Source organism: Bos mutus, chromosome 2 (genome assembly GCF_027580195.1).
Source record: "Bos mutus isolate GX-2022 chromosome 2, NWIPB_WYAK_1.1, whole genome shotgun sequence".
Lineage (NCBI taxonomy): Eukaryota > Metazoa > Chordata > Mammalia > Artiodactyla > Bovidae > Bos > Bos mutus.
Genome location: NC_091618.1, coordinates 130,807,259 through 130,833,930, shown reverse-complemented (window position 1 = coordinate 130,833,930; position 26,672 = coordinate 130,807,259). Strand labels below are relative to the sequence as shown.

Here is a 26,672-nt window from a genome sequence, read left to right as displayed (position 1 = left end):
CTATTACTCCTGAGCTCAAGGAGACCTCGCTGACTGCACATGGGCAGGAAGGCTCCTCTGGGGTCAAAAAGGGAGGGGGCGCCGCCCCATAGTAGGTGCTGCCGACCTCCTGTAGGCCTTTGTGCTGGAGTCCATCTTGACAAAACGATGCACCTACACATTGCCGGGAGGGGCCTAAAGGCAAGTCAGGTGCGGGAAAAGAAGTGAGACAGTTGGCCAGAGGCGAGCAAAGACCCCATCTAGGCGATTTAAATCACCTCTCTGGCAGGCTCCTCACTCAGGAAACCCACACTCTCCTCTGGGTATGAATCTCTGCCCTGCTTCTGTCTTAAATAAACTGTTTCTCTGCGTGCTCTCCCACATGTTGTGCCGAGTTTCTGATAATAAACTGTGTACTGGGTTTTGCCCCCTTGAAATGGGGTTCCTGAACAATTCCTGGGCACAGAAATAAGATCCTACTTCAGGATCACTCACTGCTGTCTCTCTGAGGACAAAACCTCCTGGATAAAGCAGGGCAGCTTTGAAACAGGGAAGGGCTGGCTCTCCAAAAAAGAGGAAAGTGAGAGAACAGCACTCACCTCCTCCTGGGGCCTTCCGCCTTCCTCTCAGGAGGCACTACAGCCTCCCTCTTCGTTATCTGTCTACAGCAATCCTGCAGGACATGGTGAGTGCCTTGAAGCAATATGCCCTACCGCCGCAACCTGTGCTGGCCTGCGCCGCTTCTCTTCACTTCCATGCAGAGCAGGTGCCGTGAAAGCAAACTCTGAAGCCGACTTGGACTCAAATGTTAACTTTGGTCCTACTAAGCCAACGCTTTTTAGCAGAGCTCTTAAGCCTGTTTCCTCAAGCAAATGAGGCTAATGTGCCCATGTCACAGGGTAGTCATGAGAATGAGATGGATTAAAAGGGATAGAAGTGCTAGGATAGTGGCTGATGCTCAGTACAAGTCTACCGAATATATAAGTGTTTGGTCTGTTTTAAATACTTGTATTTAGCACATATATTTATATGTAAACACATCTATTCAATAACAATACTACACATATTACACTTGTTTCTGGCAGCTTAACAACTGCTTGAAAGCCTTTGCTGGATGATGAACCCCAGCAGAGAATTCCCACATACCTTTATTTTTTAGCTGCCTCACCTGGCTTGTGGGATCTCAGTTCCGTGACTGCGGTTTGAACTCGGGCCACCGCAGTAAAGGCCTGAAGTCCTAACCACTGGACCCCCAGGGAACTCTCCCCACATACGTTTCTAAGAAGAGGAAGTTTTTCTCTTGGCCTGAACTAACAGGGATTTTTGTGGCCAGATGTCAGCAATAGCTTAGGAAGAGGATTTAAGAGCTCTCAGTTCTGGAATAACTTTGTCTTATTTTCTTTCTGTTCTGTTCTTTTTAGGAATGAGTCTAGGGGAAGGAACAGTATCACACCATTAATTCTTTTTGTAAAAATACCATTAATTCTTCAAATGGAGAATGAAAGCAGCCAGTGACAAGGACTCAAGAGCACAGGGGACAGCTCACCTAGACAGGGGGAGCTTGGTGAATTAATCCTGCCTCTCTATGACCAGTTTCCCAGGTGGCTCAGTGGTACAGCATCTGCCCACCAACGGAGGAAAGGCAGGAGATGTGGGTTCGATCCCTGGGTCGGGAAGATCCCTGGAGGAGGAAATGGCACCCCACTCCAGTATTCTTGCCTGGAGAATCCCACGGACAGAGGAGCCTGGTGGGCTACAGTCCATGGGGTTGCAAAGAGTCAGACACGACGGAGCACGCATGTACCATGATTAGCAAGTTTGGATTTTTGGAGTTCAGAATCTTGTTTCCTAGAACGTCTTGTATGGTTGCTATCTTTTCTGAGATCCAGTTTGATCATCCTTGTTCTATTCCAGGAATACACTTTGTTGAGCTTTGCGTAACTAACAGGCCCCAAGTTCCAGTTCTGCATCCTGAGATGTATCTGAGGTCCCCTTTGTTGGAGTTTTGAGAGATGTTGAAGACCATCTCTTGGTTTTACTTCCACAGATGGCTAATTATTTGTGTGTTTATTTGTCTAACTTTTAGAGGGCAATCTTATTTTCCTGTTTTTTGTTGGGGAAGGGCAACTCATTGTTTCCCAATGTACTGCCAACAGACTGGTTTTCTTGAGGGAAAACATCTGTACAAAGTCTGGTTTCAGGTCAGATGGGGACAGATGGTGCTGTTCTGTCTCCTGGAACTCAGAGTCTCATTTCTGTTTCTCTTGCTCACTGGGGGAGAAGGGGACAAACACATGGATGGTATTTTCCTATGCTGGAATTCTTTTTTCAGTTTTTTGCCCTTTTTTTTTAAAGATTCTTATAACCTTCCATCCTTTATTTCCTCCCCACTAGACTTCCCCACAATTACGAGAATCATTTGTTTTAAATAACCCTTTCTAAAAAAATACAAAGCAGGGACCTCCCTGGCACCCCAGTGGTTAAGACTTCACCTTTCAATGAAAGGAGTGCAGGTTGGATCCCTGGTCAGGGAGCTAAAATCCTACATACCTTGGGGCCAAAAAGCCAAAACATAAACAGAAGCAATATTGTAGCAAATTCAATAAAGACTTTAAAAATGGTCCATATCAAAAAATCTTTAAGAAAAACAACAAAGCAATATTCATGAGAAGAAACTTGGATAGACCAAAGTAATAGTTACTTTTATAATTACTTTTGATTATCACACAAAAAAATTCTCCCAATCTAAATGATTTATTCCATGTCTGGATTCAGATGTGTTTCCTGCTATAATAATTAGCTACAAGATAGTATACTGTTTCATTGCAGAATTTCAGCTTGATAATTTATACCAACAAACTGAGACTCTAAAACAGCCTTTTGCCTATTTTCACTGAGCTTGAGCCAAATATCAAGAGCTGCTGCTGCTGCTGCTAAGTCGCTTCAGTCGTGTCCGACTCCCTGCGGCCCATAGACGACAGCCCACCAGGCTTCCCGTCCCTGGGATTCTCCAGACAAGAACACTGGAGTGGGTTGCCATTTCCTTCTCCAAAGCATGAAAGTGAAAAGTGAAAGTGAAGTCGCTCAGTCGTGTCTGACTCTTCGAGACCCCAGGGACTGCAGCCCACCAGGCTCCTCCATCCATGGGATTTTCCAGGCAAGAGTACTGGAGTGGGGTGCCATTGAGCAGGAACCCTCAAAAATACTTCAAAACATCTCTAGGAACAGAGCAATTGTGCCATTCTTCATATCCTGCCTTCTAGCTGAACTGCTACCCCACTTCTGCCTATTAAAGTTGAGCCCTCTCTTCAAACCCTGCCTGAAAGACTCCTTCCTTCAGAAGGGCTCTCTCCTGCACTACTCTTTCCTACCCTAGTAGGAGGTGTGATCTCTCCTCCCCACAAATTCCAATCATATTCTGTATCAGTTTCATGGCACTTATGCTAATCTGGTGTGTATTTGTGTACTGTTTTATTCTTCTTGTGGGTTATGAGCTCCTTGAAGGCAGGATTAATATCTTACACTTTGAGTCCCTTACAGCAATAGTACCTTATAAATAAGAGTTGCTAAGTACTTCCTAAAAATGGAATAACTAAGTACTTGTTAGAAACTATGGTCTTCTTTGCTTCACTTACCTACTTACGATTATTTAAAAGAAATGCACATTTAACAGAGTTGTAAAGGTATAAACTACTAATCAAAAAGTAACAATATTTTGTAGGCTTTTAAAAAAACACATTTAGATGTAGAAGAACAAACTGCATGAAATCTTTGAATAATGTTCTCAGTTTTCAGAGTGAGTTGTTGAATAACTAGTTCAGAATCTGGGCTGCCTTCCTGAAACCAGATGACACATTTCTTGCCCCTCCTGTGCCAAGCACCTCCTTTACAGCCCACTTTCCTGTGCAGCTTGGCATTGCCATCTGAACCTATGTTAGCAAAGTGCTCTTCCTTCTCATTTTCGCCTGGAGGTGTGTTCATTTCTCTAGGCATTGTGCAACAGGACCAATCCTTGCTGGAGACAAAAAACACCAAATGTTCAAGAAGTCACTCAGCCCTCACCACAGGTCCTCACTAGCACTTCCAGTCTGTACTGTGTGCTGGGATAAAATTAAGGAGACCTATAAAACCTTCAATAGAGGCAGCATATTTTTCATTATGAAAACTTGTGCTAAAGTAATAATGTGGTCATTTTACAATACTGTGAGGGATCGCAAAGTCATCCAACATTTTTGTTCTCATTTCGGGATCGAATTATAATTGCATAACTTGAAATCACAAAGAACAGGTTTTAAAATACAAAAGGAGCAAATTAGCTTTCTTTCGTCAATAGTAATTTTTAAGGAAGGAAATAATGTAAAAAATCTCAGTCGACTTCTTTTTTTGGCCATGCTTGGAAGTGGGATTGACCTTAAAACTTTGCGGTCTCAAGGAACGCTTAATTAATCGATGTGAAGAAAAAACAATAATCGCTTCATTTCTGTTGCAGTCTAATCACAGACCACCCCCTTTTCCCCAGCCTTAGGGGAGGGAGCGTTCAATAAAAGTCTGTGTAAACTGATGCCCGGGCCGTAGTACTTCGAAGGAGCGCTGCTCGAACAAGTTAAAACGGAGCAGAGAGTAACCTCAAAGAGCCGCCCTCGAAACAAAAAAACTGCTCAAACCGACCAACGCACGGGATCGCAATGGCTCTGCTGGCGCGGATCCTGAAAGCCCGTCCGAGCCCGGCGGCCGGGCGTAGCGGGCTTCTGGGCGGCTGGGACGCTGGGCAGCCCCGGCTGGCCAGCTCTGGGCTCTCGGCGAGGGCGCGGGCCGAGGACAAAGGAGCGGGGCGGCCAGGGGCGTCGCAGGCCGGGGGCCGGGCAGAGGGGCCCCGAAGCCTCGCCGCCATGCCAGGGCCCCGGACCCTCGCCAACCTGGTGGAGTTCTTTGGCAAGGACGGCTTCAGCCGCATCCACGAGATCCAGGTAGCGGCGCGCGGGGGCTCTCTCCGGCGGGAGGGCGCTGGGGACGGAGCGCCGGGAAGGAGACCCGGGAAAGACGCCAGCGAGGGAAGCCCGGGGAGCTCCGGAAAGAAACCCCGGGAGAGGATGCCGGGGAGGGAGCGCCGGGGAAGGGTCCCGGGAGAGGATCCCTGGAAGCGCGCCGGAGAGGGGACCTCGGGAGGGGGCATTGAGGAGGGACGTCCGAAGAGGAAACGCCGGGAAGGGTTCCCTGGGGGCGCGCCGGGGAGGGGGCTCTGAGTGACCCGAGGAGGGGCGCCAGAGGGCAGGTCGAGGGCCGGGAGCGCCCGGGAGCCCTGGGCCCCGCGCGCCGTGCGCTCCGGCGGGCTCCCGCGCGCGGGCCTGCGGAGGAGAGGGGGAGCGGGCAGCCGCCGGGCCTTCCCCGACGGCCCCCGGGGAGGCCCAGAGGACCGTCTCTCCACGAGGTGGGCGAGGAGCCCGTGGGTCTTTTCGCGGCCGAGGACTGGTTGCATATGCTTTTAGTCCTCTTTGCTGGTGTTTTATAATTGAAAAACAAAATCCCCCAAAGAGCGGGGGTTCGGAGGCTCCGGGTTATGTAACCTCCAAGTGATAAGAAGACAGACGAAGGTTCCTGAATCTCGGCGTCAAGCCAGGGCTGGGCAGGGCCTTAGGAAGAACCCAACCGGTCCAACAACCCTGTCGGAGTGTAGGGGAGCCCGCTCATTCTACGGTGGCTCACGTTGACCCAGAGTTTTGCCCTTCCCATGCCCACCTCAAACTTTTAATTGCAAGGTGACCCTCACCTTTAAGGCCGGCAGATCCGGTCTCTCTCACTTGCCGGGCAGCTGCTGCCCACTCTGCCCCGTCGTTTTCTCAGGGCTGCCACTCCAGCACCGGCTGTCATTTCTGGGACCTCTTCCGAGAACACCCTCCGCCCCTACTACTCCCTTCCTTTTGTTCAAAGCTTACCGTTCAACCTTCAGAAACTTCTCAGAGGAAGATTTTGTAACCATCCACCTGGGTTTTGGTCATTCATCCATTCCCTCAACCATTAACCTACCAGATGGTGCCAGAGGCCAGGGCTACCTTTGGAGGAGCAGAAATTTCATTGATAGAAAAAGACTGTGGACAAGAGGAGCAGTTGTAATTTGACTAAAATTCCAGTTGGCCCCCATCTTGCCATCTGCCACATGAGCCCTACACAATTTCTTCCCAGACATGTTTCTAGGGGTCAAAAATGATTTCCTCTCTTTTCCATGTGGAATCTGAACATAAGATATCAGGATGATAGTTTTCAAATATGGTAAAAACATTATTTATTATTTGTTGGCATGTTTAATACAGGTTGCTCTAGACTGGATAAGGTTCTCTTATAACCCTTTTGCGGTGCTCTCCAGATCACCGCTACTGCCGTTCTAAGGAGGAAGAGAATTATTCTGTTATCTCAACTCCAGTTTTCTTTCACTCGACTTGTAATCAGAATGCCAGCTATAGGATCCAGGTCTTTCACTTTACATGTGGCAAACACCCAAAGCCTTGGGTGAGTGACTTGGCCATGGTCACACAGCTAGTTAGTGGCAGAGCAGACAGTGATCAGGGTGCCTGGTGTGACAGAGTGGAAGGGTCCTGAGTTACATACCAGTGATCTGCAAACACCTGTGGAGTCTTCGCCAATCAGTTATTCTCTCTGGACTGTGGTTTCCTCCTCTGTGCAGACGTCTAACATTCGTCATCCATCTCATGGGTTATTGTGAGGGCTTTGTAAGCTGTAGTAATAACCAATACATAAGAAGAATGGACACTTCTAGAACTCTTTTCATGGTTGCCCAGGCACAGTTCTAAGTCCTCCCTGGGAGGTAATTTCTATTATTTCTCCATTTTGCAGATGAGGAAACTGAGGCACAGTGGAACCTCACTTCCCAAGGTCACCCATCTGTGACCCAAGATGCCAACTCCAGAGTTTGTGCTCCAGCTGGCTAAACAAACTGAGTCTGGCTGACTGTATCATTCCATGGCCCTCCACTGAAAGGGCCATAAACTTGGTTCCTTCATTTGGTTCTTTCTGCCCCTTGGTCAGTTGCTCCCTTGTCTGCTTGTGCCCATTCAGTAGCTGGATTTCCCTGATGAATGGCCCCTCTCCCAGTCCTTCCTGTAACAGCCATGCTATCAGACACCTGGAGAAACGCCCTTCTGGGGTCACCTGTTGGTTAGGCTGAGTGGTCCTTTGGCACCTGACACATCCCAGTTGAGTCTGAGTGTCTTCATCTCTAGGCAGCGGGACTTCAACCAGGCCCGTAAAGAAGCAAACAGCTTCCACTTGAGAGCAGAAGAGTGGAGAGATGACAGACTCTCTGGCCTGCCATTTGCATGGTTGAGAATTGGGGTGATAAGAAACGTTGGCAGATGCCAAAGAGAAATGCAGTCATTTCCGCCACGCTCAGCCCTGCCTTTGTCATACTGAGCCATGCTTGAGGGCACTTATCTTTCATCCTTTCTCCTTCTCTCCTTCCTTCCTTAGTTATTAACTGGACAGATTAACTCATTTACATCTATTGTGATTTCCTTTTTTGGTAACAACTTTGTTGAGATATAATTCACATGTCATACAGTTCTCTCACTTGAAGTATACAGCCATCACCACAAACAAATATAGAACATTTTCATAACCTTAAAAAGAAATCCTAAAGAATACAATATATATCCTTTAGCTATTACTCACCAACCCTCCATTTCCCCCAACCTTAAGCAACTACTGATGATTTACTTTCTATCTTTATAGATTAGCCTTTTCTGGACATTTCATATAAGTGGAATCATACAATATGTGGTCTTTTGTGTTTAGCTTCCTTCACTGAGCATCATGTTTTCAAGGCTCACCCATGTTGTAACATGTATCAGTACCTCATTCCTGTTTATGGATAAATAATATTCCACGTTTTGCTTATTCATTCATCAGCTGATGGACATTTGGATTGTTCCCACCTTTTGACTGTTATAAGTAATGCTGCTAGGAATATTCAGTGTAAGTTGTTGTGCAGACACATGTTTTCATTTCTTTGGGGTCTATTTCTTGGAGTGCAATTGCTGTGTCAAATAGTAACTCTATAGACTGTTCTTGGAGAAGGCAATGGCACCCCACTCCAGTACTCTTGCCTGGAAAATCCCATGAATGGAGGAGCCTGGTAGGCTGCAGTCCATGGAGTCACTAAGAGTCGGACACAACTGAGCGACTTCCCTTTCACTTTTCATTTTCATGCATTGGAGAAGGAAATGGCAACCCACTCCAGTGTTCTTGCCTGGAGAATCCCAGGAACGGGGGAGCCTGGTGGGCTGCTGTCTATGGTGTCGCACAGAGTCAGACATGATTGAAGCGACTTAGCAGCAGCAGCAGCATAGACTGTTCTAAAGTAGCTGCAATGGCACCCCACTCCAGTACTCTTGCCTGGAAAATCCCATGGACAGAGGAGCCTGGTAGGCTGCTGTCTATGGGGTCGCACAGAGTCGGACACGACTGAAGTGACTTAGCAGCAGTACAAGAAGGTGTTGATTTCTCCACATTCTTGCTAATACTTATTATTACCTGTCCTTTGATTATAAGCATACAAGTGCATGCAAGGTGATATCTCATTGTGGTTTTGATTTACATGTCCCTAGCGACTAATGCAATGGCACCCCACTCCAGTACTCTTACCTGAAAATCCCATGGATGGAGGAGCCTGGTGGGCTGCAGTCCATGGGGTCGCTAAGAGTCGGACACGACTGAGCGACTTCACTGTCACTTTTCACCTTCATGCATTGGAGAAGGAAATGGCAACCCACTCCAGTGTTCTTGCCTGGAGAATCCCAGGGATCGGGGGAGCCTGGTGGGCTGCCGTCTATGGGGTCGCACAGAGTCGGACACGATTGAAGCGACTTAGCAGCAGCAGCAGCAGTGACTAATGATGTTGAGCTTCTTCCATGTGATTATTAGACATTTTGAGACCTTCTTTAGAGAAGTGTCCATTCAAATAATTGCCCAGTTTCTTAATTGAGTTATTTGTTTTCTTCTCTGTTGGGTTGTAATAGTTTCCTATACATTCTGACATAAATCTCTATCCATATGTACTTTGCAAATATTTTCCCCATTCTAGGGATTGTCTTTCACTTTCTTGATAGTGAAACACGTTTAAAAATTGAAGCACATGTACAAATTGTGAGATGTCCAAACATCTATTTTTTCTTTTGTTGCTCATGCATTTGGTATCATATCTTAAGACACTTTTGCCAAATCTTAGGCATGAATGTTTATCCCTGTGTTTTCCTCTTAGAGTCTTGTGGGTTTGGCGCTGATGTTTTGGTCTTTGGTCCATTTTCAGGTAGTTTTTGAATGTGGTGTGAGACTAGCGTACACCTTAATTTTTGTTTGTCGCTATCCAATTTTCCCAGCATCGTATCTTAAAGAGTCTATTCTTCCCCATTTAATTGTCTTCACACCCTTGTTGAAAATCAGTTGACCATAGATGTATGGGTTTATTTCTGAGCTGTCAGTTATTCCAGTGATTTAGACGTCCATCCTTAGGGCAGTATCACACTGTCTTCATTACTTTCATAGTAACCTTTGAAACAGGGAAATGTTAGGCCTTCAACTTTGCTTTTTTAAAAAAGATTGTGTTTGCTGTTCTGAGTGGCTGGACTTCTGATGGGCATTATGCTGAATTTATGAATCAGTTTGGGAGGTATTACCATCTTAATAATATTGTTTTTCTTTCCTTTAACATGGATTATCTTTCCATTTGTGTATGTTTTCTTTAATTTCTTTCAATGATTTTTGTAGTTTTCAGAGTGTAAGTTTTGCAATTCTTTTATTAACTGTGTTCCCAAATGTTTTATTCTTTATGATGTTATTGCAAATGGAATTGTTTTCTTAATTTTATTTTTGGGTTGTTCATTGCTAGTGTATGGAAATACAATTTTATTTTTGTATATTGATCTTATATTCTGTAAGCTTACTGAACATATTTATTAGTTCTGATTTTTTTTTTAGCAGGTATCTTAGAATTTTCTATATGTGAGATCATGGCATCTGTGAATAGTGATAGCTTTATTTTCCCCTTTCTAATCTGGGTGCCTTTTCTTTCATTTTCTTGCTGTAGATATTTTCACAGGTTCATTACACATTGCCCACAGGCAGCTTTCTTCGAGGGGGCAGGCTGGGTGGGCTGCTGAGGGCCTAAGGGAAAGGAGCCGGCAGAGGACGTTTGACTCAGAGGACATTTGACTCAGAGGACATTTAGACCCTGCAGTTAGTTCATCTACACCCCATTCCTCTTGTTGCTTCACACACTTAAGTTATTTTTAAATACACATCTTTAAAGAATTAAGAAAACTTCTGTGGATATGATTAATGATGTGAAAATATGTTTATCTCAGGAATATTTAACGTGGCCTTCTTTTTTTTAATTAATTTTTACTGGAGTATAGACCCACTCCAGTGTTCTTGCCTGGAGAATCCCAGGGAGAGGGAAGCCTGATGGGCTGCCGTCTATGGGGTCGCACAGAGTTGGACATGACTGAGGCGACTTAGCAGCAGCAGCAGCAGAGTTGAGTTACAATGCTGTGTTACTTCCAAGTGGACAGCAAAGTGACTTAGTTAGACATATATTGTTATCCACTCTTTTTCAGATTCTTTTCCCTTGCAGGTCATTACAGAGAACTGAGTAGAGTTCCCTGTGCTATACAACAGGTCCTTATTAGGTATCTATTTTGTATTTAATAGTGTGTGTACATCAACCCCAATCTCCAGTTGTTCCCTCCCCACTCCTTTCCCCCTTGATAACCGCAAGTAAAGCAGCCACTCTGATCAGTTCTGTACGATGTAGAGCTTCCCTCTGCCCCAGTGTTCTGCCCCCCTGACACCTAGGAGTGTCTGTATTGAAGGTGTGTCATATCTGTGTATTTTTTTACTTTTGTGATTTCTCCTTGGTATTGCAGCAGAAGCACACACGGGAATATGGAAAAATCTTCAAGTCTCACTTTGGTCCTCAGTTTGTAGTATCTGTTGCAGACCGAGACCTGGTGGCTCAGGTGCTCCGCGCGGAGGGGGCTTCGCCCCAGAGAGCCAACATGGGGTCCTGGCAGGAGTATCGAGACTTGCGGGGCAGATCCACTGGCCTTATCTCTGCGTGAGTATGTGGAGCCAGGCTGAGCCTCAGCAGGAGCAGGCAGCCCAGGGAGACTCCCTCCCTGAATTACTGGGCTCCTAAAACCAGCTATTAATAAAGCACAGAACTCCCAGGGGGACTGTCTCAAAAGAGCCTCTTGTGTGGTCTCCTGAAATCTCCTGAAATCCTCTGGGAAGAAACTTGATGGCGGGGACAGGTGGGAGGTCCCACTGACCAAGTGATGGAGAGAAACTGTTTCTCAGGCGACACTTCGTGGCTTTAGGTGTCCACGTGATGACCACCAAGGTGGCTGAAGCTCACAGAGCCCACCTGTGGACCGGGGTGAGGGTGGTGAGCTCTTGTGGTGAACTCCAGGATGGTCTCGGAATGTCAGCACTGATTGCTTTGTGAGATTCCTGTCTCATAACCGCTTTGGTTATTATTTTGTTTTTATACACCTTTGTGTCTTCCGAGAGTTAATCAACACAGCCTCAAGCAGGGAGGAGAGCACAGTGCATCCCCCGATCCCCTGGCCCAGTTCCCATCAGTTCAGAGATTCTGTTCTTGCCTGTTTGTCCTTATACATGAGCTGGGGAGTGACACCATCACTCCCCTCTCTTTGCCGTGTCTATCCTATTGCCATTCCATTTGGATTGGCAGATCTTGTTGACTATTGCTAGGAAATTTTTGCAGAGATATTCTGAATTCCTTCCCAGAATATTGATATAAGTAAGATTATTTGAAATTCACTTTATTCTAGGGAGGGTGAACAGTGGCTCAAGATGAGAAGTGTGTTGAGACAAAGAATTCTGAAACCGAAAGATGTGGCCATTTTTGCAGGAGAAATCAACCAAGTTATTGCTGATTTAATTAAAAGAATCTACTTCCTCAAGAGCCAGGCAGAAGATGGAGATACAGTGACCAACATCAATGACCTTTTCTTCAAATACTCAATGGAAGGTGAAGTGAAGTCAGATGGTGGGAAAGATGAAAGAATGAACGTTTGCCAAAATGTTTGTTATCATTGAGCATTTCCTGCGTCCCAAACTGTGCTAAGCCCCATATGTATGTATGTGTAATCCTCACAGTGCTAACGGAACCAGAGTGACCACCACTGTTTTACAAATGGGGAAACTGAAAAACTACTGTCCATTTTTAATGGCAGAAACTTTGTTTCAAATTCAGGCCTCTCTAACTCAAGAACCTCGCTCCTAATTACTCCACATTTTGTTTTAGCACAATTTAAAAAGCAACAGAGGGACTTCCCTGGTGGCCCAGCGGGTAAGACTCTGCACTCCTAATGCAGGGAGCCCCTGTTTGATCCCCGGGCGGCGTATTAGATCCCACATGCTGCAACTAAGACCCGGCACTGCCAAGTTTAAAAGACGCAGCAGAAATTGAGAGGGTGTGTACTGCAGTCATTCTAGCTTTTAAAACCCTTGTTAGATGGGTAGTACATTCCCGTGGTTCAAAAACCAAATCCAAAAGGTACTCATGGAAAAGTTTCCTTCTCTCCTGACCCAGCTAGGTTACCAGTTTCTTCAGGGAATATTTTACACATGTACGAAGAAATACACGTGAGCCTTGTTTTTACTTAAAAAAAAAGGTAGCATACCAAACATTTTTTCTGAACCTGAGTTTTTTGAGAATTCTATTAGATTCCCCACTTTAACTATTTATTCACAGGCTGAGGATTGAACCCATGTCCCTTGCAGTGAGAGTGCAGAGCCTTACCCGCTGGACAACCAAGGAAGTCCAGGTTTCCCATTAAAAAAAAAATTAGTTTAGCTTGCTTCAAATTTAGTTTTTAAGTTAACTTTTTAAAGTTCTGGCATTAATGTTCTCTAAAAACAGTCATAAAATCAAGAGAAGTGAGTTGTAAATACACTGAGAAATCCTGCTCTTCCCTGATTCTTTGGCAGCCCTTTCCTCTGCCCCCTTAGCTCTTGGGTCTGGGGCTCCCTGATGTGTGGCCAGGAAGAGCCACCTTTTAACTCCCCAAACTCGAGCAATTGGCTGAAAGGTTGGGAAATTTTGCGTCGTGGGTCTTGAACAGACTGTTGACCTGAGGGCAGGGTGAGGCCGAGGGTCAGTCATCACCGAACGCACAACGTCCTGAGGATCAGAATCTGATAGAGGAAAACCTCGGGGGTAGCTACTTTTATGGGCAGGTATCTCATGTTGATTCTGTGGCTAATCCGGAAGGAGAAAAGCTGTAACCTCTCCCCTGTGCAGGAGTGGCCACCATTCTTTATGAGAGTCGCCTGGGCTGCCTGGGGAACAGCATCCCGCAGTTGACCGCGGACTACATCGAGGCCCTGGCGCTCATGTTCTGCACGTTCAAGACCTCCATGTATGCCGGCGCCATCCCTAGGTGGCTCCGCCTGCTCATCCCCAAACCCTGGCAGGAATTCTGCAGGTCCTGGGATGGACTCTTCGAATTCAGTAAGAGAAGAGTGGGGGCACCTGCTGTGGAGCCGGGTGGGCCTGACTTCCCCGCTGCTTGTGTGTCTCACACTCACACAGACAGTGGGATCACTGCAGGGGATGCCCTGGTGAAGTTATGTGCTGTTTGGACTCGAGAACTCTTAGCCTGGTTTTCTGAAGGAGCAAAAAGCACGTGGGGTGTGACCACAAGTAATGTGATTGATTTCTCATTTTTAAACTCTTTTAATTTTAACCAACATGCTTGCAGGGATAGGTGCAAGTAAGTGTTGTCTATGGGAGATGATGTCTTTAGTCCAATCATTCTGTCATTGCTTCAATCATTGAAACATTCTCAATGGAGGCTTTTTTGGACAAATTCATTTGTTGCTTACTGGGTGAAAACAAGCTGGGAGAAACCATTTTGCTCCAACCCAAGTTGAGATGAACAAAGTAAGATTAGTTTTCCAATATGGTTAAAAATTTTAGTATAAAAGAATTTTCAAAGTGAGAGATTTCCAAGATGTCTAGAACTATGTTTTTAGAACAATATTAACATTGAAAGAAGTGTCTTAAAAAAAAAAGAAAGAAAGAAGTGTCTTAGAGGTCAGCATTCATTTGATTTCTCTTTTTTTTTTGTGGCCAAACTGTGCTGCTTGTAGGGATCTTAGTTCCCTGACCAGGGATCGAACTTCATCCCCTTCAGTGAAAGCTTGGAGTCCTAACCATTGGACTACTAGGGAATTCCCTCATTTGCGTATATGAGTTCTGATATATATAATATTCTAGCATCTTTCTGCAGTAATTTGGCCCTTTCCCTCATTCATTCTCCCTTCTGGAAACACAGTGGGAAAAAAGGATCTATATTCTTGTTACTTCACAGCTTTTTTGGCTATTACAGTAGAAAAACGAACATTTGCAAATACTTTATAGATTATTTTACAAAAAGAAGAGATATTTATCTTTCTTTCTTCGGAGTATATGTAAGTACCTCGTTGGGTTTATTCAACAATTCATGAACCCAGTAGCATCCCACCTTGCAAATAGAAGGCAGTTCCCAACCATTATTCATTTATACAAACAAGCATATGGATGAAGTTCCAAGGTTGGCAGTAAACCAATGGGGGCTGTCTAGCCTCTGAACCTGTCAAAAATTGAGAGAAGTTATTGGAGGGATGAAGAGGGAATTGAGACTGAAGGGGAGATTCTTTTTTTTTTTTTTGTACTGGAGTATTCAGGTGGACAGCAAAGGCACTCAGCCACGCACATAGCATAAATCCATTCTGCCCAAGCCCCGCTCCCTTCCAGGCTGCCGCATGGCATCGAGCTGCGTTCCATGTGCTATACAAGAAGTCCTTGTTGGCTGTCCACGTCAAATATAGCACTGTGTACGTGTCCATCCCCTAGCCTCCCATCTTGTCCTAGTCGCCCTCCCCCACTGGAAGTTCCATGAGTCTGTTTTGTAAATAAGTTCATTTGTATCACTTGAAGAGGTGATTCTTAACCAAACTTCTTCCAACAGAAACACTGTTTTCAAACAGGCCAAATTCACGTTGACAACAAGCTGAGGGACATACGGTGCCAGATGGAAAGAGGGGAGAGAGTGCGAGGAGGGCTGCTCACCTACCTCTTCCTCAGCCAGGAACTGACACTGGAGGAAATCTACGCCAACATGACCGAGATGCTGCTGGCCGGTGTAGACACGGTGAGCTCTCACGAGTCCTTCTTTCTCAACAGACACACAATGGTTAGAGTCTAGGACCTTTCTAAGAAATCCGACGGATGGCGGATACTTCAAAAGGACTGTGCGTGTTTGTACTAGCTGAGCGTCTGCTTCGCTGCTGCACATCTCCAGAAGAAAACTCCACTTTTTCTCTTTTTAAAAATATGTGTAAAATGTAAAACTAAGGTGCACAGTGAATTCTGTAAAGAACATAACCAAGTTCCACAATCATGCACACAAAGTAACAATTTAAAAAAATATTTTATGACTTTTTTACTGGAGTATAGCTGCTTTCCAATGTTGTGTTAGTCTCTGCTGTACATCAAAGTGAATCAGCCACATGTAGAGGTGTATCCCCTCTTCCTTGGGCTGCCTTCCCATTTAGGTCACCATCGAGCATTAACTAGAGTTCCTGTGCTAAATAACACGCTTTAAAGTTTAAAATCCTGATTTGCAAACGTTTCTCCATTGTTTCATAATATCAGAAATGCAGAGAGCACAGACATGAAAAGCCCTCTTATTTATCACCTAAAATATTCTGGGTTATGGAAAACTCCCCAGTTCATTTGATAAGGCCAGCATAACTTCAAAACCTGCTAAAGGAAGCGTAAGGAAAGAAATGTTTAATAAGCACTTTGCTTTAATATGTGTGTGTATCAGTTTAAAATAAAATCTGAATGAATAGATTCAATCAGTGTAGCAGATGGATAATATACTATGACCAAGGAGAGCTCAATATCAGAATGAAACAAAGCACTGACCACTGATTTGGAGGAAATTCTGTACCCTATTGCTAAGTGAAAAATGAAGGTGCAGAAAAGTGAGTATCCTGTGTTCACGTTAGTAAAACCAGCTTTGCCCCCGCCGCCGTCCACGTGCAGGCGCACCTCTGAGCGGTTGCTGGGCATGGGGGAAGTGTGGGACCTGCACACCGGATGGTCCACGCGCAGGCGCACCTCTGAGCGGTTGCGGGCATGGGGGAAGTGTGGGACCCGCACACTGGATGGTTACCGCGGGCTCCCTGACTGGGGCGAGGGTGCTACAGGGATGCTGAGAAAGATAGTGGTGAAATAGGAAAAAGGAGGGCCAGGCTTTCAGTAATGTGGAGGAAGTCAGTTGCGTGAAATAATTAAGATTAAGTAGTAAATGTGGTGATTGTGCGTGTCTGTAAGTATCCTTTTGTTCTCACAGGATCTTCTGAAGTAGGTGTTATTGTCCTCGATTAACGGGTGGAAAGATGAAACAGCAAAGATTACCTCAAGGTTTTTCCTTCACACGAGTGCTTCCTGGACTTGAGGAAAGCATGAATCTCCCTTTTAGAGGGAGAAGAAAACCTATGGTTGACATTTTTAGTGACATGATGTCACTTAAGTAAAAGCAGAAAAACTTCACATAAATTCATTACTCTTTAGATCATCTTCAACAATAAAACAAAATGTATGTATATGAAATGCAAACTAATCAATGCACTCAGTTCCAGCAATGAAAATTCTAATTAATGGTGTGAATGTGACTTCGTGTGGCTTTGAGTGGGGAACCAGTGTTGGAATGCACAGCCCAGCCCTAAGCTGATTCAGATGTGTGGTACTCTTGCCCCCTCGTGGTAACTAAGAGTATCACCACGTGATGGAGGTGGGGGTGCAGAAAGGACCCATTCCTACCTGAAGGAACCTTCAGGAGACAAAAGCTTGCAACGTTATGCTCATTTAAAAAAATGTTATTTTAAAAAGCCAACTTTGTTGAGCATAATTTGTGCACAACCAACTATGTCCATTTAAGTGGTACAATTCAGTACAGATTGTTGACAGATACAGTATAAATACAAATGCTATCATTTTTTAAACCAACACCACAATCAACATCCTGGACATTTTTATCATCTCTGCAAGTTCTTCACCCTCATTTCAGTCCATCCCTCCCATACCCCCGCCCCTGGCAATAGCAGCCACTGTACATAAGTTTGCATTTTTCTAGAAATTTATATAAATGGAATCATATGGTGTGTATTTTGTGTCTGGCTTCCTTCACGCAGTGAAATGATTTTTGAGATTCATGCATGTTGTTGCTTATAAAGATATTTATTCTTTTTTTTTTTATTATTGAATAGTTGGCATCACTGATTCAATGGCCCTGAGTTTGCGCAAGCTCCAGGAGATGGTGAGGGACAGGGACACTAGCATGCTGCAGTCCATGGGCTTGCAGAGTCGGATACGACTGAGTGACTGAACAACAACAATTACTGAATAGTATTCCATTGTATGAAGAAGGCAATGGCACCCCACTCCAGTACCCTTGCCTGGAAAATCCCATGGACGGAGGAGCCTGGTGGGCTGCAGTCCATGGGGTCGCTACGAGTCGGACATGACTGAGCGACTTCACTTTCACTTTTCACTTTCATGCATTGGAGAAGGAAATGGCAACCCACTCCAGTGTTCTTGCCTGGAGAATCCCAGGGATGGGAGACCCTGGTGGGCTGCTGTCTATGGGGTCACACAGAGTCAGACACGACTGAAGCGACTTAGCAGCAGCAGCAGCATTCCATTGTATGGCTATACCACATGTGGTTTTTCCATGAAACTGATTTTAATAGAAATTTTCTGTTCTCTTGATCGGAAGCATCTAATTTATTTCCTTAACCATTTACAGGAGGAACTTGCATATTATATTATGTATTACAGTAGAGCTGTCCTATAAACACTTACGGACTATATCCTCTAAAAGTCCGTAATATCTATCGGAGGGAAATAATGTCAATGACTTACTTAAGTTAGTCTTTTTAGTTGAAAGGAAGGGCTCTTTACTGTGGAATGTCCTTGTTTACAAGCAAGTGAAATATAGTCACATAGATAATAGTATTGATTTTAGTGAAAATCTTGGAACCTAGGATATAGAATAGAATTATTCTCAATAACCAGAAATTCCGTCTTCAATCTAAGAAGTGGTAGAAACAGTGATACTGCTTCGTGCAAATGCCGTCCAATCCGCATATGGTAGTTTGCTTGATAAGCACACGGGAACAATGAATGGACCATTAATAGACCCATGGCTGCCCCCTCTCCACCCTTACTCCCTGACTCCCACATCTCCTCATCTGATTAGGGCAACCAGAGCAGGCCTGGCCCAGCCACGGGCCTGCGGCATGCTGTTCTCAGCTTGATGGGCAGCCTCAAGCCCTTCTTAGCAAAACCCAAGTGACCCTTGTAAAGAAAGTTGCAGAAAGTTCTAGGCACAACCTCCAGGCTTGACCAGCATTCCTATGGGCCCACAGACTCCAGGCAAGAGGAGGCGAGTTGCTCTTCAATGATTTTCTAAGATTACTTTTTATTTTTGGCCACGTCATGTCGCTTGCAGGATCTTAGTTCCCTGGCCAGGGATTGAACCCAGGCCCTCGGCAGGAAAAGCACTGAGACCTAACTGGGCTGCTGCGGAATTCCCGCTCTTCAGTGATTTTTAAAAAGTTCTAAAATAATGTTTCCTGTAGCTCATTATTGAAAAAAACACTTGGATCCCATAGCTGACACTACTTTCCCAAGATACCTGGAGGAGTTAGGGGGATCGTCTCCTGTTTGGGTAACACATACAACGCCCTGACAGAGTTTCACCTGCACTTATTCTCTTGTGACCTCATGCCCAGTGCTTCCTGCTGCGGAAATCCTTGGCTTCATTCAAGACACGTGCCCCTGTCTGCCGGTTTCTTTCTTAGACATCGTTCACGTTGTCCTGGGCAGTGTATCTCCTCGCAAGGCACCCAGAAGTGCAGCAGGCCCTGTACCGGGAGATCGTGAGGAATCTGGGCGAAAGGCACGTTCCCACGGCCGCAGACGTCCCCAAAGTCCCACTGGTCCGAGCTCTGCTTAAGGAAACCTTGAGGTAAAAGGCTCACCAAAATTTATGTCAAAAACCATGTCCATTACATCTGATTCTTCATCATGATGATTGTGGCTTTGACTTAAAAACTGGGTCCTAAACCAATACTCCAGTGACCCTTGGTGGCTGAAATGTTTAGGAAGGAGGAACTCATGACCATTTTATTTCCTCTCTGCTCTCTTCAGAGCAGGAGAAATGTGTTCTGTTTTAGAGTTGGAAATATTCATTTCTTCATTAAGACCTTCATTACTCTTTTTTTGTGGCCATACCACATAGGATGTGGGGTGGAGTTCCTCCGCCAGGAACCGAACGTGTGCCCTGCGTTGGGTGTGGGAAACGTTATCACTGGACTACAAGGGGAGTGCCCTTGAAGATCTTAAGAGCCTCGCTCAAACTTTGCACTCACTCTGGACATCCGCTTCACCAGCCGTTTCCCAGTGTGCTCCTTGAAGGATAAAGCAGAACCAGAGTGATCGTCAGGAGGATGTACTGGGGTGTTTGGCCAGTTACCACGTGTGTTTCCAAGATCCTGTGGTCTTGTGTAAACCTCTGAGTTGGGCTGGAGACGCCAAGTAGTGAGGCTCCTCTGCTCCCTGACGGGGCTTTACCGACACGGGGAAGGCCAGAGCGTGAGGGATATAAGTGATGTTGGGCAGCCTTGGGTGGGAGGAGGTGGGATTAGGTAACCAGTGAAGGTTCTTCCTCCTGTGAGGGTCAGGATCCTGACTTCCTCTATGGAGGGAATGCCATGACAAGGAACAAGGGTTATTCACAAAATACTCACTAAAATAATTCTCGTAAACCTGACTTGATAATGATGTTTCAAGTCATATTTGCATCCTCAATCTTCAGCATGCGATTTAATCTTAAAAAAAAAAAAAAAAGCCAGTTGTGTGTTAACTGGTATTTGTCAATTAAAATTATATTCAGAGTTTTCGTAGGTCACCTCTCAGAGAGTCTGAAAATTAAAGTATAGTTCTCAGAATTTATTTCCTGGAACCCTGAGTCCTAAGAACTATTCCTTGATAAAGAGTTCCCATGCATGCATGTATTTCAGAAATTCAGAATTATTCCTCTTGGGAGCATAATAACACACTGAAAGCTTTTCTTTGTGTTTTGTAATCTTTCTTGACTGTGAGACCTTTTAAAAAATTTTTATTTTTAACTGGAGGATAATTGCTTTACAATGTTGTGTGAGGCTTTTTTGAGTCCTTCTGAGGACCACAAAGGTTCTTGCAAGATTTTCCCATTTAATTTTTAGAAAATGAAAATGGCATTGTATCCAGACTTTTATATGTTTGATAAACTATTCTGAAAGTCTCCGCTCCTTTCTGGCCTCCGTTGGCTCTCTCCAGGCTGTTTCCAGTGCTGCCGGGGAACGGCCGGGTCACCCAAGAGGACCTGATTGTTGGCGGGTATCTGATTCCCAGAGGCGTGAGTCTGGTGGGCACAGTGGGGCTGGCTGAGCTGGGGAGGCTGGATTGGGAATTTGCTTCCACGTTTAGGATGTCCTTGTTCCTGTGTGAATTTCTGTAGATTTCCTTTTCTTCTACATGTGTTTTTAGGATGAAGATGGGGCTTTAGGAGCAAGGAGAGGTTTACTGTGTGATATTGCTCTGGCAAAAACAAAGTCAGATAATTCTGTAGCTCATATGACCATTCCACCCTCCCTCCCCTGGAGGCTCCGTGAAAGCAGAAGGTCCCTCAGGGGGAGTTTCTGAAGGACTTGAATTGCCTTCTCTGCGGCATTGAGGTTCATTCAGGGTGGGGTATGCTTTGAAGGGGGACCTACCATCCTGGGTCTGCACGGCCTCTTGGGCCCTTACATGGCTTGTCCCAGCCCAGAGCACCTCTGGAGGGTCCGCCCAGCCAGGGCTATGGCCTCTGCTCTGCTTTCCCTGGATTCCATTCTTTATTCCTTTTCTTATGGTTTGCACAGACCCAGCTGGCCCTCTGCCACTATGCCACATCCTATGAGGATGAGAACTTCCCTCGGGCCAAGGAGTTCCGGCCTGAGCGCTGGCTGCGGCAAGGAAACCTGCGCAGGGTTGACAATTTCGGGTCCATCCCCTTCGGCTACGGGGCTCGAAGCTGCATCGGGCGGAGGATTGCAGAGCTGGAGATCCACCTGCTCGTGATCCAGGTAAGCCTTAGGGGCTAAGTGGCCTGTGGGCTTGGTCTAGGTGACTGGGCTCAGCTGGATCAAGACCTAGATGGAAAAAAGGGAAAAAGAATTTTGAAAACTTTACGAGCTTCCTATTAAATCTTGTTTATGTGTTAAAATGCCTCCTCCTCCCCTGCAGGAGCCATCTCTGGTCACATGGCCACCTGCCTTGTCTTTGCTTCTTTCCTCCTTGGAGTCATGTGGGCAGAACTGGGAGGGGTGTATGTGGGCGGGGATGGGAAGCTCCCAGGGGAGCTCTGCAGATGGGTGTGTGGGAGGTGTTCAGGAGTGGCCCTCAAACACCATGGGTCACCCTGTCACCAGGAGCTCCCGGCCACAGAGAGAGTCACTTAGTGGGTCTGGGGTGGGTTCCAGGTGATTCTGAGGGCAGTGTCCGTGGGCTGCACTCTGTCTAAGAAAATGCACGTGCTGGGCGTGGGGGCAGCTCCACCCACCCCTGTGGATGCTGTTCAAGTCCCGGCCTCCCAGGCTCCTCCCTTCCGAGCTTGTCAGTCTTGTCACTGTCACTGGGGAGGATGTCACGCTTGCCCCCCGAGGCCCCTTCATCACCTCGTTTTATGTGAATCAGCCTTTTACACAGGGAGGTGGTTCTCCAGCTTGTTTGGGTTTCAAAACCTCAGGCAGGCTTGGTGTTGGTGAGAGAAAACCTTACACTTGAATCTCTAAGTGTGCAAGTGTTTACTTTTGTGCTTGTACAGAATCCAAGTTCAGGCTGCGGCCGGAAGTAAACAATGACTGAAGGAAATTTTATAAGAGAAAACCTGTAGTAGAGAAAACTCTACCCATTATCCTTTCCCACAGATTTGGGAAGCCTGCCACGGAAAACCTTGGCCCAAGGTTCCGGAGCTACTGTCGTTGACCCCAGGCTTTGGAAGCGTGAGGGGATGGCCTGGGGACCCATCTCCCCCTTTCACTGATAAGAAAGCTGAGTCTCAGCTTTCAGTGGAGTTGGAGCCACTTGCCACCGTTGTGGCGTGGCAGGTGTGGGGCACTGGGCAGGTGTCCTGCCTCCCACCTACACTTCCCCATGTGTCACTGAGGTGCTTCCTGCAGGCTGTTGGAGCCCAGGGCAGAACATGCAGGGACTGGGACCTTTGCAGATGATGGCATCAGAGAGCATAAGGGATGGGGAAGCCTGGCCAGCCTGGTGGGGATTCTGGGTGGTTGGCATGGGGAGGCAGGCTTGGGGGAGGTGAGGGGCCACTGCCAGGGGAGGCTGGTGTGGAAGGGGTGGCTGGACCGTCGTGCGGTCATCCCGTCTCTATGGGCATGCCAGTGGCTGCAGCTCAGCAGGGCCGAGTTGTGTCTCTTCCCGCCATGAGCCCCACAGACACTATCCAGGCTCAGTCGTGGACAAAGTGGAGACAGGTCCGTGCAGAGGGGATGGTGGCTTCAGGCAAACGGACTCCAGTCCCACTTCTGCCAGTCTGTGGTTCCGACACCCTGGGCAGGCCGCTCCGCAACTCTCTGAGCCTGTTCCTCATCCACAAAGCGGGCCAGATACCTGCCTCTTGGGTGTGTGAGGGGTGAAAGTGGTCTGTGCACAGAGTCTGGGTGGCAGCCTTTGGGGTTTGCACGCCTGTTCTCGGTGTCTGCTCCCAGGGACTGGGAAGGCCCTGGCTCCCTGAGTGATGCTGTGGGCTCCACGGGCACATCTCTGACAGGCAGAGTTCATTGCTTGCTGAGAGCCATTCAGACAGCTGGCAGGGAGCTCACTGCCTCCTGGCTCTGATGGCCTGGACAGTTACAGGGGATGCCAAGGACAAGAGTCAGCTGAGGGCCCAGATGGGTGGACTGGGAGAGGATCAGAAACGGCGTGTTTGGTGGTGGGGACAGGGGTTTTATTTGTTTCTGTTAACATACTCGTGTACCTGATGAAGTTCTTGCTTCAAGAGTTCTCATTTCTACTGCAAGTGTAGAGAGGGAAAATCATTATTTGTTATTTCCAAGAGAGAAAAAGAAAAAGGAAAGGCACAGATAAACAGCACTAGGAATGAGAAAAAAGGCATAGCTGCAAATGCCGTGGAGGATTATTTTTAAATCAAGAAAAGACTGCAAACAGCTATTTTTCTTTTTTTACAGAAATGCCCTGTCACCAAACCACGTATGTTCAGGAATGCAAGAATGGCCCACCTCAGGATAGAATTTATCACAGTGGGAGAAATTAACGGACAAAATTTTATGACCATCTCCCAAAATAACTGATAAAATTCAACACCCATTCATGAAGAAAATCTCTTAGCACAACAACAGTGGAAGGGCTTTCCTTCAGCAAATAAATAGTGTCTATCCCAACAGAACAGAGACTGTGCCTGTGGCCTATGGGAAGGCATGGATTGGTTTTAATGCTGCAATAATAACATGTTTTCTTGAAATCAGGAACAAGACATTCATATCGCACAGGGAATGTTTGGAAGATACACCTCTGCTCCTTGGGAGGCGGAGTCTTGAAGTGGAACGAGGGCCTTGTTTTTTGTTTTTATGCCTCCTGCATAGTTTTACTTTTTCAGTGAGCATGTACTGCCATTCAGAAAGGCAGAAAATCCATGTGGGATGTTGGCCTTAGAGTGAGAAGTGCGTGTGCGTCCTCCCACTGCCACAGGGGGCTGTGCCAGCAGTTCTATAAGGTCAGAACAAAGAGTCAGAGATCCGATGTTGAGGTGACGGCCTCTTGATGCCAGAGCATTCTAGATCTGCCTGAACGCGGGTCATTGCGCTTGGCTCTCTAACGATGACAAGGGGTAGTTCGGTCTGTGTCTTCACTGCAGCCCCGCTCCCTGCCTGACCCCGCCCAGCTCACCTGAAGGACCCATCAGTGCACACTGTTGCTTTGCCTGGGAGACGAGGCTGGAGAGTCGGGGTGGAGTGGGTTGGGGCGCCCACATCCCACATGGTGATACAGGTTCTCCAGCGCCTATGCTCTGTTAGGTGGTTGGAGTGGGGGAGGGAACAGTGGCTGTCTGCCCCTTGCACGGTCCGCACGGGCTTGTGAGCCAGGCCCTGCCTCCCCTCCAGGGACCAGTGCAGTTCTGACAGAGGTCGGTAGAGGAGGTTGCCTTTTTTTCCTCTAAGCTTAGAGGTGATTTTGAAAATCAGGCCATGGCCAATTGATGGGGACATTAGTGCTTGAGGCTGATGGGTCCTTAGGTGCTCTTTAAAGCTGGTCGTTTAGATACTTTGCAGTTTCACCCTGAGAGAGAGGACTACTTCTGCTTTGGAACCATAGAAGTGAGAAATGGAATCAAAGGTGCAAATGAAGAATATTTAAATTAAGGACAGTAATGGGTGAAGTCTGGATGCTCTGCCTCCTCCTGACAGCTGTGTGTGTCCCACCACTGAGGTGGCTGCAGATTCTAAACCTTGGAATTTCACTTTGTTCTTTTCTCCTTCCTTTCTCCTTTGATTCCTTCTCTTTCTAGACCTACAGTGGAACCAATAGAGTTAGAATTTTGAACTGGCTAATAAAATATAAGTTATTTGAACATTTTGTTACCAAGCAAAGTTCATGTGCCCAACACACTGAGGCCAAACCAACCAAAACATCAGACTTTGGAGCAGTAAAAGGTTTATTACAGAGTCAAGCAGGAAGAATGGGTGGCTTGTGCTCAAAACCCTTGATCTAGTCAATGGTTTGGGGGGAGAAACTTTTCTAGGCAAAATTTGGGGTGCGGCTGCAGGGTGCATGACTTTCTTCTGGTTGGTTGATGGTAAGTTTGACAGGGCGGTGCTCCAGGAATCTTGTGTTCAGCGTGACTTTACCCTTTTCCACCTAGGTGGGGTCCTTAGTTCTGCAGAAGAGCTCTAGTACACTGTTATGTGTATCCCTTGAGGAGGAATCCGGACTCTGACTGCCGTCCCCTTGGTTCTGCATCCCCTCCCTTCACTAATTAGTAACTGGGTGATTCCCTCTTTGGAACTCAGGGAAGGTCAAGGAGGCCTAATGAAGCCTATTTCTTTCAAACAAGAAATGCGGGACATGAAGGCTTTTGTGCCCAGGAACCCCACAAAATCCTACTCAGTTTCAGTTCTGCCTGCATATCTGTTCCATGGACCTCCCAGTAAGTCACTGGATGTGCCGGACTCCCGATCAGGACATGACGCTGTTTCTCACATCTCTTGTTCCCTTGGTTTCCTGCAGCTGGAGCTATGATGAGAGTGCAGGTGCTGCAGAGTTTCTGCTATCCCAATTTTAAAACCCTTCTCTCTTTCTCGTTTTAGCTGCTTCAGCATTTTGAGATCAAAACATCTCCTTGGACTAAAACTGTTCATGCAAAAACCCATGGGCTTCTGATGCCAGGGGAGCCCATCCACGTGCGTTTTGTTAACAGAAAGTGAGCCTGGCGTTTTTCACCCAGCCACCAGACCGACACACAGCAGGTGTCTGTGGGCCATGGATGACGGCAGGGGAGGAAAGAATCTCTTCTCAGGCGATCTTGGTCGTAGACTGGCCTCCTTGGTCCTGGGAAACTTTGAAATCTTTTTGCAAAGTAATGTGAGAAGATTGCTTTTGCATTCCAGAGTTGCTTTTTTTTGGTTTGTTTTTGAGTAACAGCTGTTGAGAAGCCAGTGGCACTGAATTCTCAGGCCTCATATGGTGTCTTGCCCTTGGACTCTCCTCTGCATTTGGGCCAAGAAGTGTTGGTATACTTACAGATTCAGTGCTTGAACATACCTTCTCTGATACTGCATCAGGACTGCATCTTAGGACAGAATTCCAACTTCTTATCTTGAAGAGGAAACATTAGAGGCTTCTGTAGAACAGACCTGTGGTTGCCAAGGAGGGTGGGTGAGGGAGAGAAAGATTGGGAATGTAGAATTAGCTGTATAGTACAGGAAACTGTATTCAGTATCCTGGGATAAGCCATAATGTAAAGGAATATGAAAAAGAATGTACATATATGTATAACTGAATCACTTGCTGTACAGCAGAACTTAACATTGTAAATCAACTGTAATAAAATAAATTTTAAAAAAGAATGCTTCTGTAATACCATAATTTTGGGAAGTGACTCATATGGGGAATTGAGCCCACATGCCAGGACTTGAACACAGCCTAAATCTGACTGGAACTTGAACCAGTGGTCTTTTAATTAGAATCACTTACCTGGGGTCTGGACTTACTGAGGCTCAGGTTCTTTGTGTCTCAGTGCAGAAAGAATTCAATGAGAGACATATTAATAGGTAAGAGGTGGGTTTGTTTAGAGAGATGCACATTGCATAGACAGCATGCAGCCTATCTCAGCAGGCAAGAGTGGCCTGGGGAGAAATACACTCCCTGTTCTCCTCCTGGCCAGAGTCTAAATCTCCTGCCTAGGGTTCAGGATGGGGAACACATGTATACCTGTGACAGATTCATTTTGATATATGGCAAAACCAATACAATATTGTAA

At 46.3% G+C, this 26,672-nt stretch overlaps 1 protein-coding gene across 3 annotated transcripts; it reads left to right on the top strand.

Annotated features, from left to right (window-relative positions):
• Positions 1-4,564: 4,564 nt before the first annotated feature.
• On the top strand, positions 4,565-26,226 carry CYP27C1 (cytochrome P450 family 27 subfamily C member 1). 3 transcript variants are annotated; one of them, XM_005908564.3, is made up of 9 exons: positions 4,565-4,946; positions 10,914-11,104; positions 11,844-12,043; positions 13,319-13,528; positions 15,049-15,212; positions 18,934-19,100; positions 20,453-20,531; positions 21,037-21,240; positions 25,501-26,226. In XM_005908564.3, exons 1-9 carry the CDS (start codon positions 4,665-4,667, stop codon positions 25,615-25,617), a joined length of 1,614 nt encoding a protein of 537 aa, XP_005908626.2. In that variant the 5' UTR covers positions 4,565-4,664; the 3' UTR covers positions 25,618-26,226. The 3 variants fall into 3 exon arrangements, 2 of the variants coding, with proteins under 2 accessions (XP_005908626.2, XP_070237563.1); XR_011466542.1 differs by lacking the exon at positions 25,501-26,226 and having other exon boundaries at positions 19,374-20,531; positions 21,037-21,102; XM_070381462.1 differs by lacking the exons at positions 21,037-21,240; positions 25,501-26,226 and having other exon boundaries at positions 19,374-20,593.
• The last annotated feature ends 446 nt before the right edge of the window (positions 26,227-26,672 follow it).

Bases quoted from the DNA above. Each gene is read 5' to 3' on its own strand.
- CYP27C1 (XM_005908564.3), top strand. From the start codon at position 4,665: ATGGCTCTGCTGGCGCGGATCCTGAAAGCCCGTCCGAGCCCGGCGGCC. The intron at 15,213-18,933 runs GTGAGCTCTCAC...TTTCTTTCTTAG, and splicing joins TGCTGGCCGGTGTAGACACG to ACATCGTTCACGTTGTCCTG. The intron at 21,241-25,500 runs GTAAGCCTTAGG...TTCTCGTTTTAG, and splicing joins TCCACCTGCTCGTGATCCAG to CTGCTTCAGCATTTTGAGAT.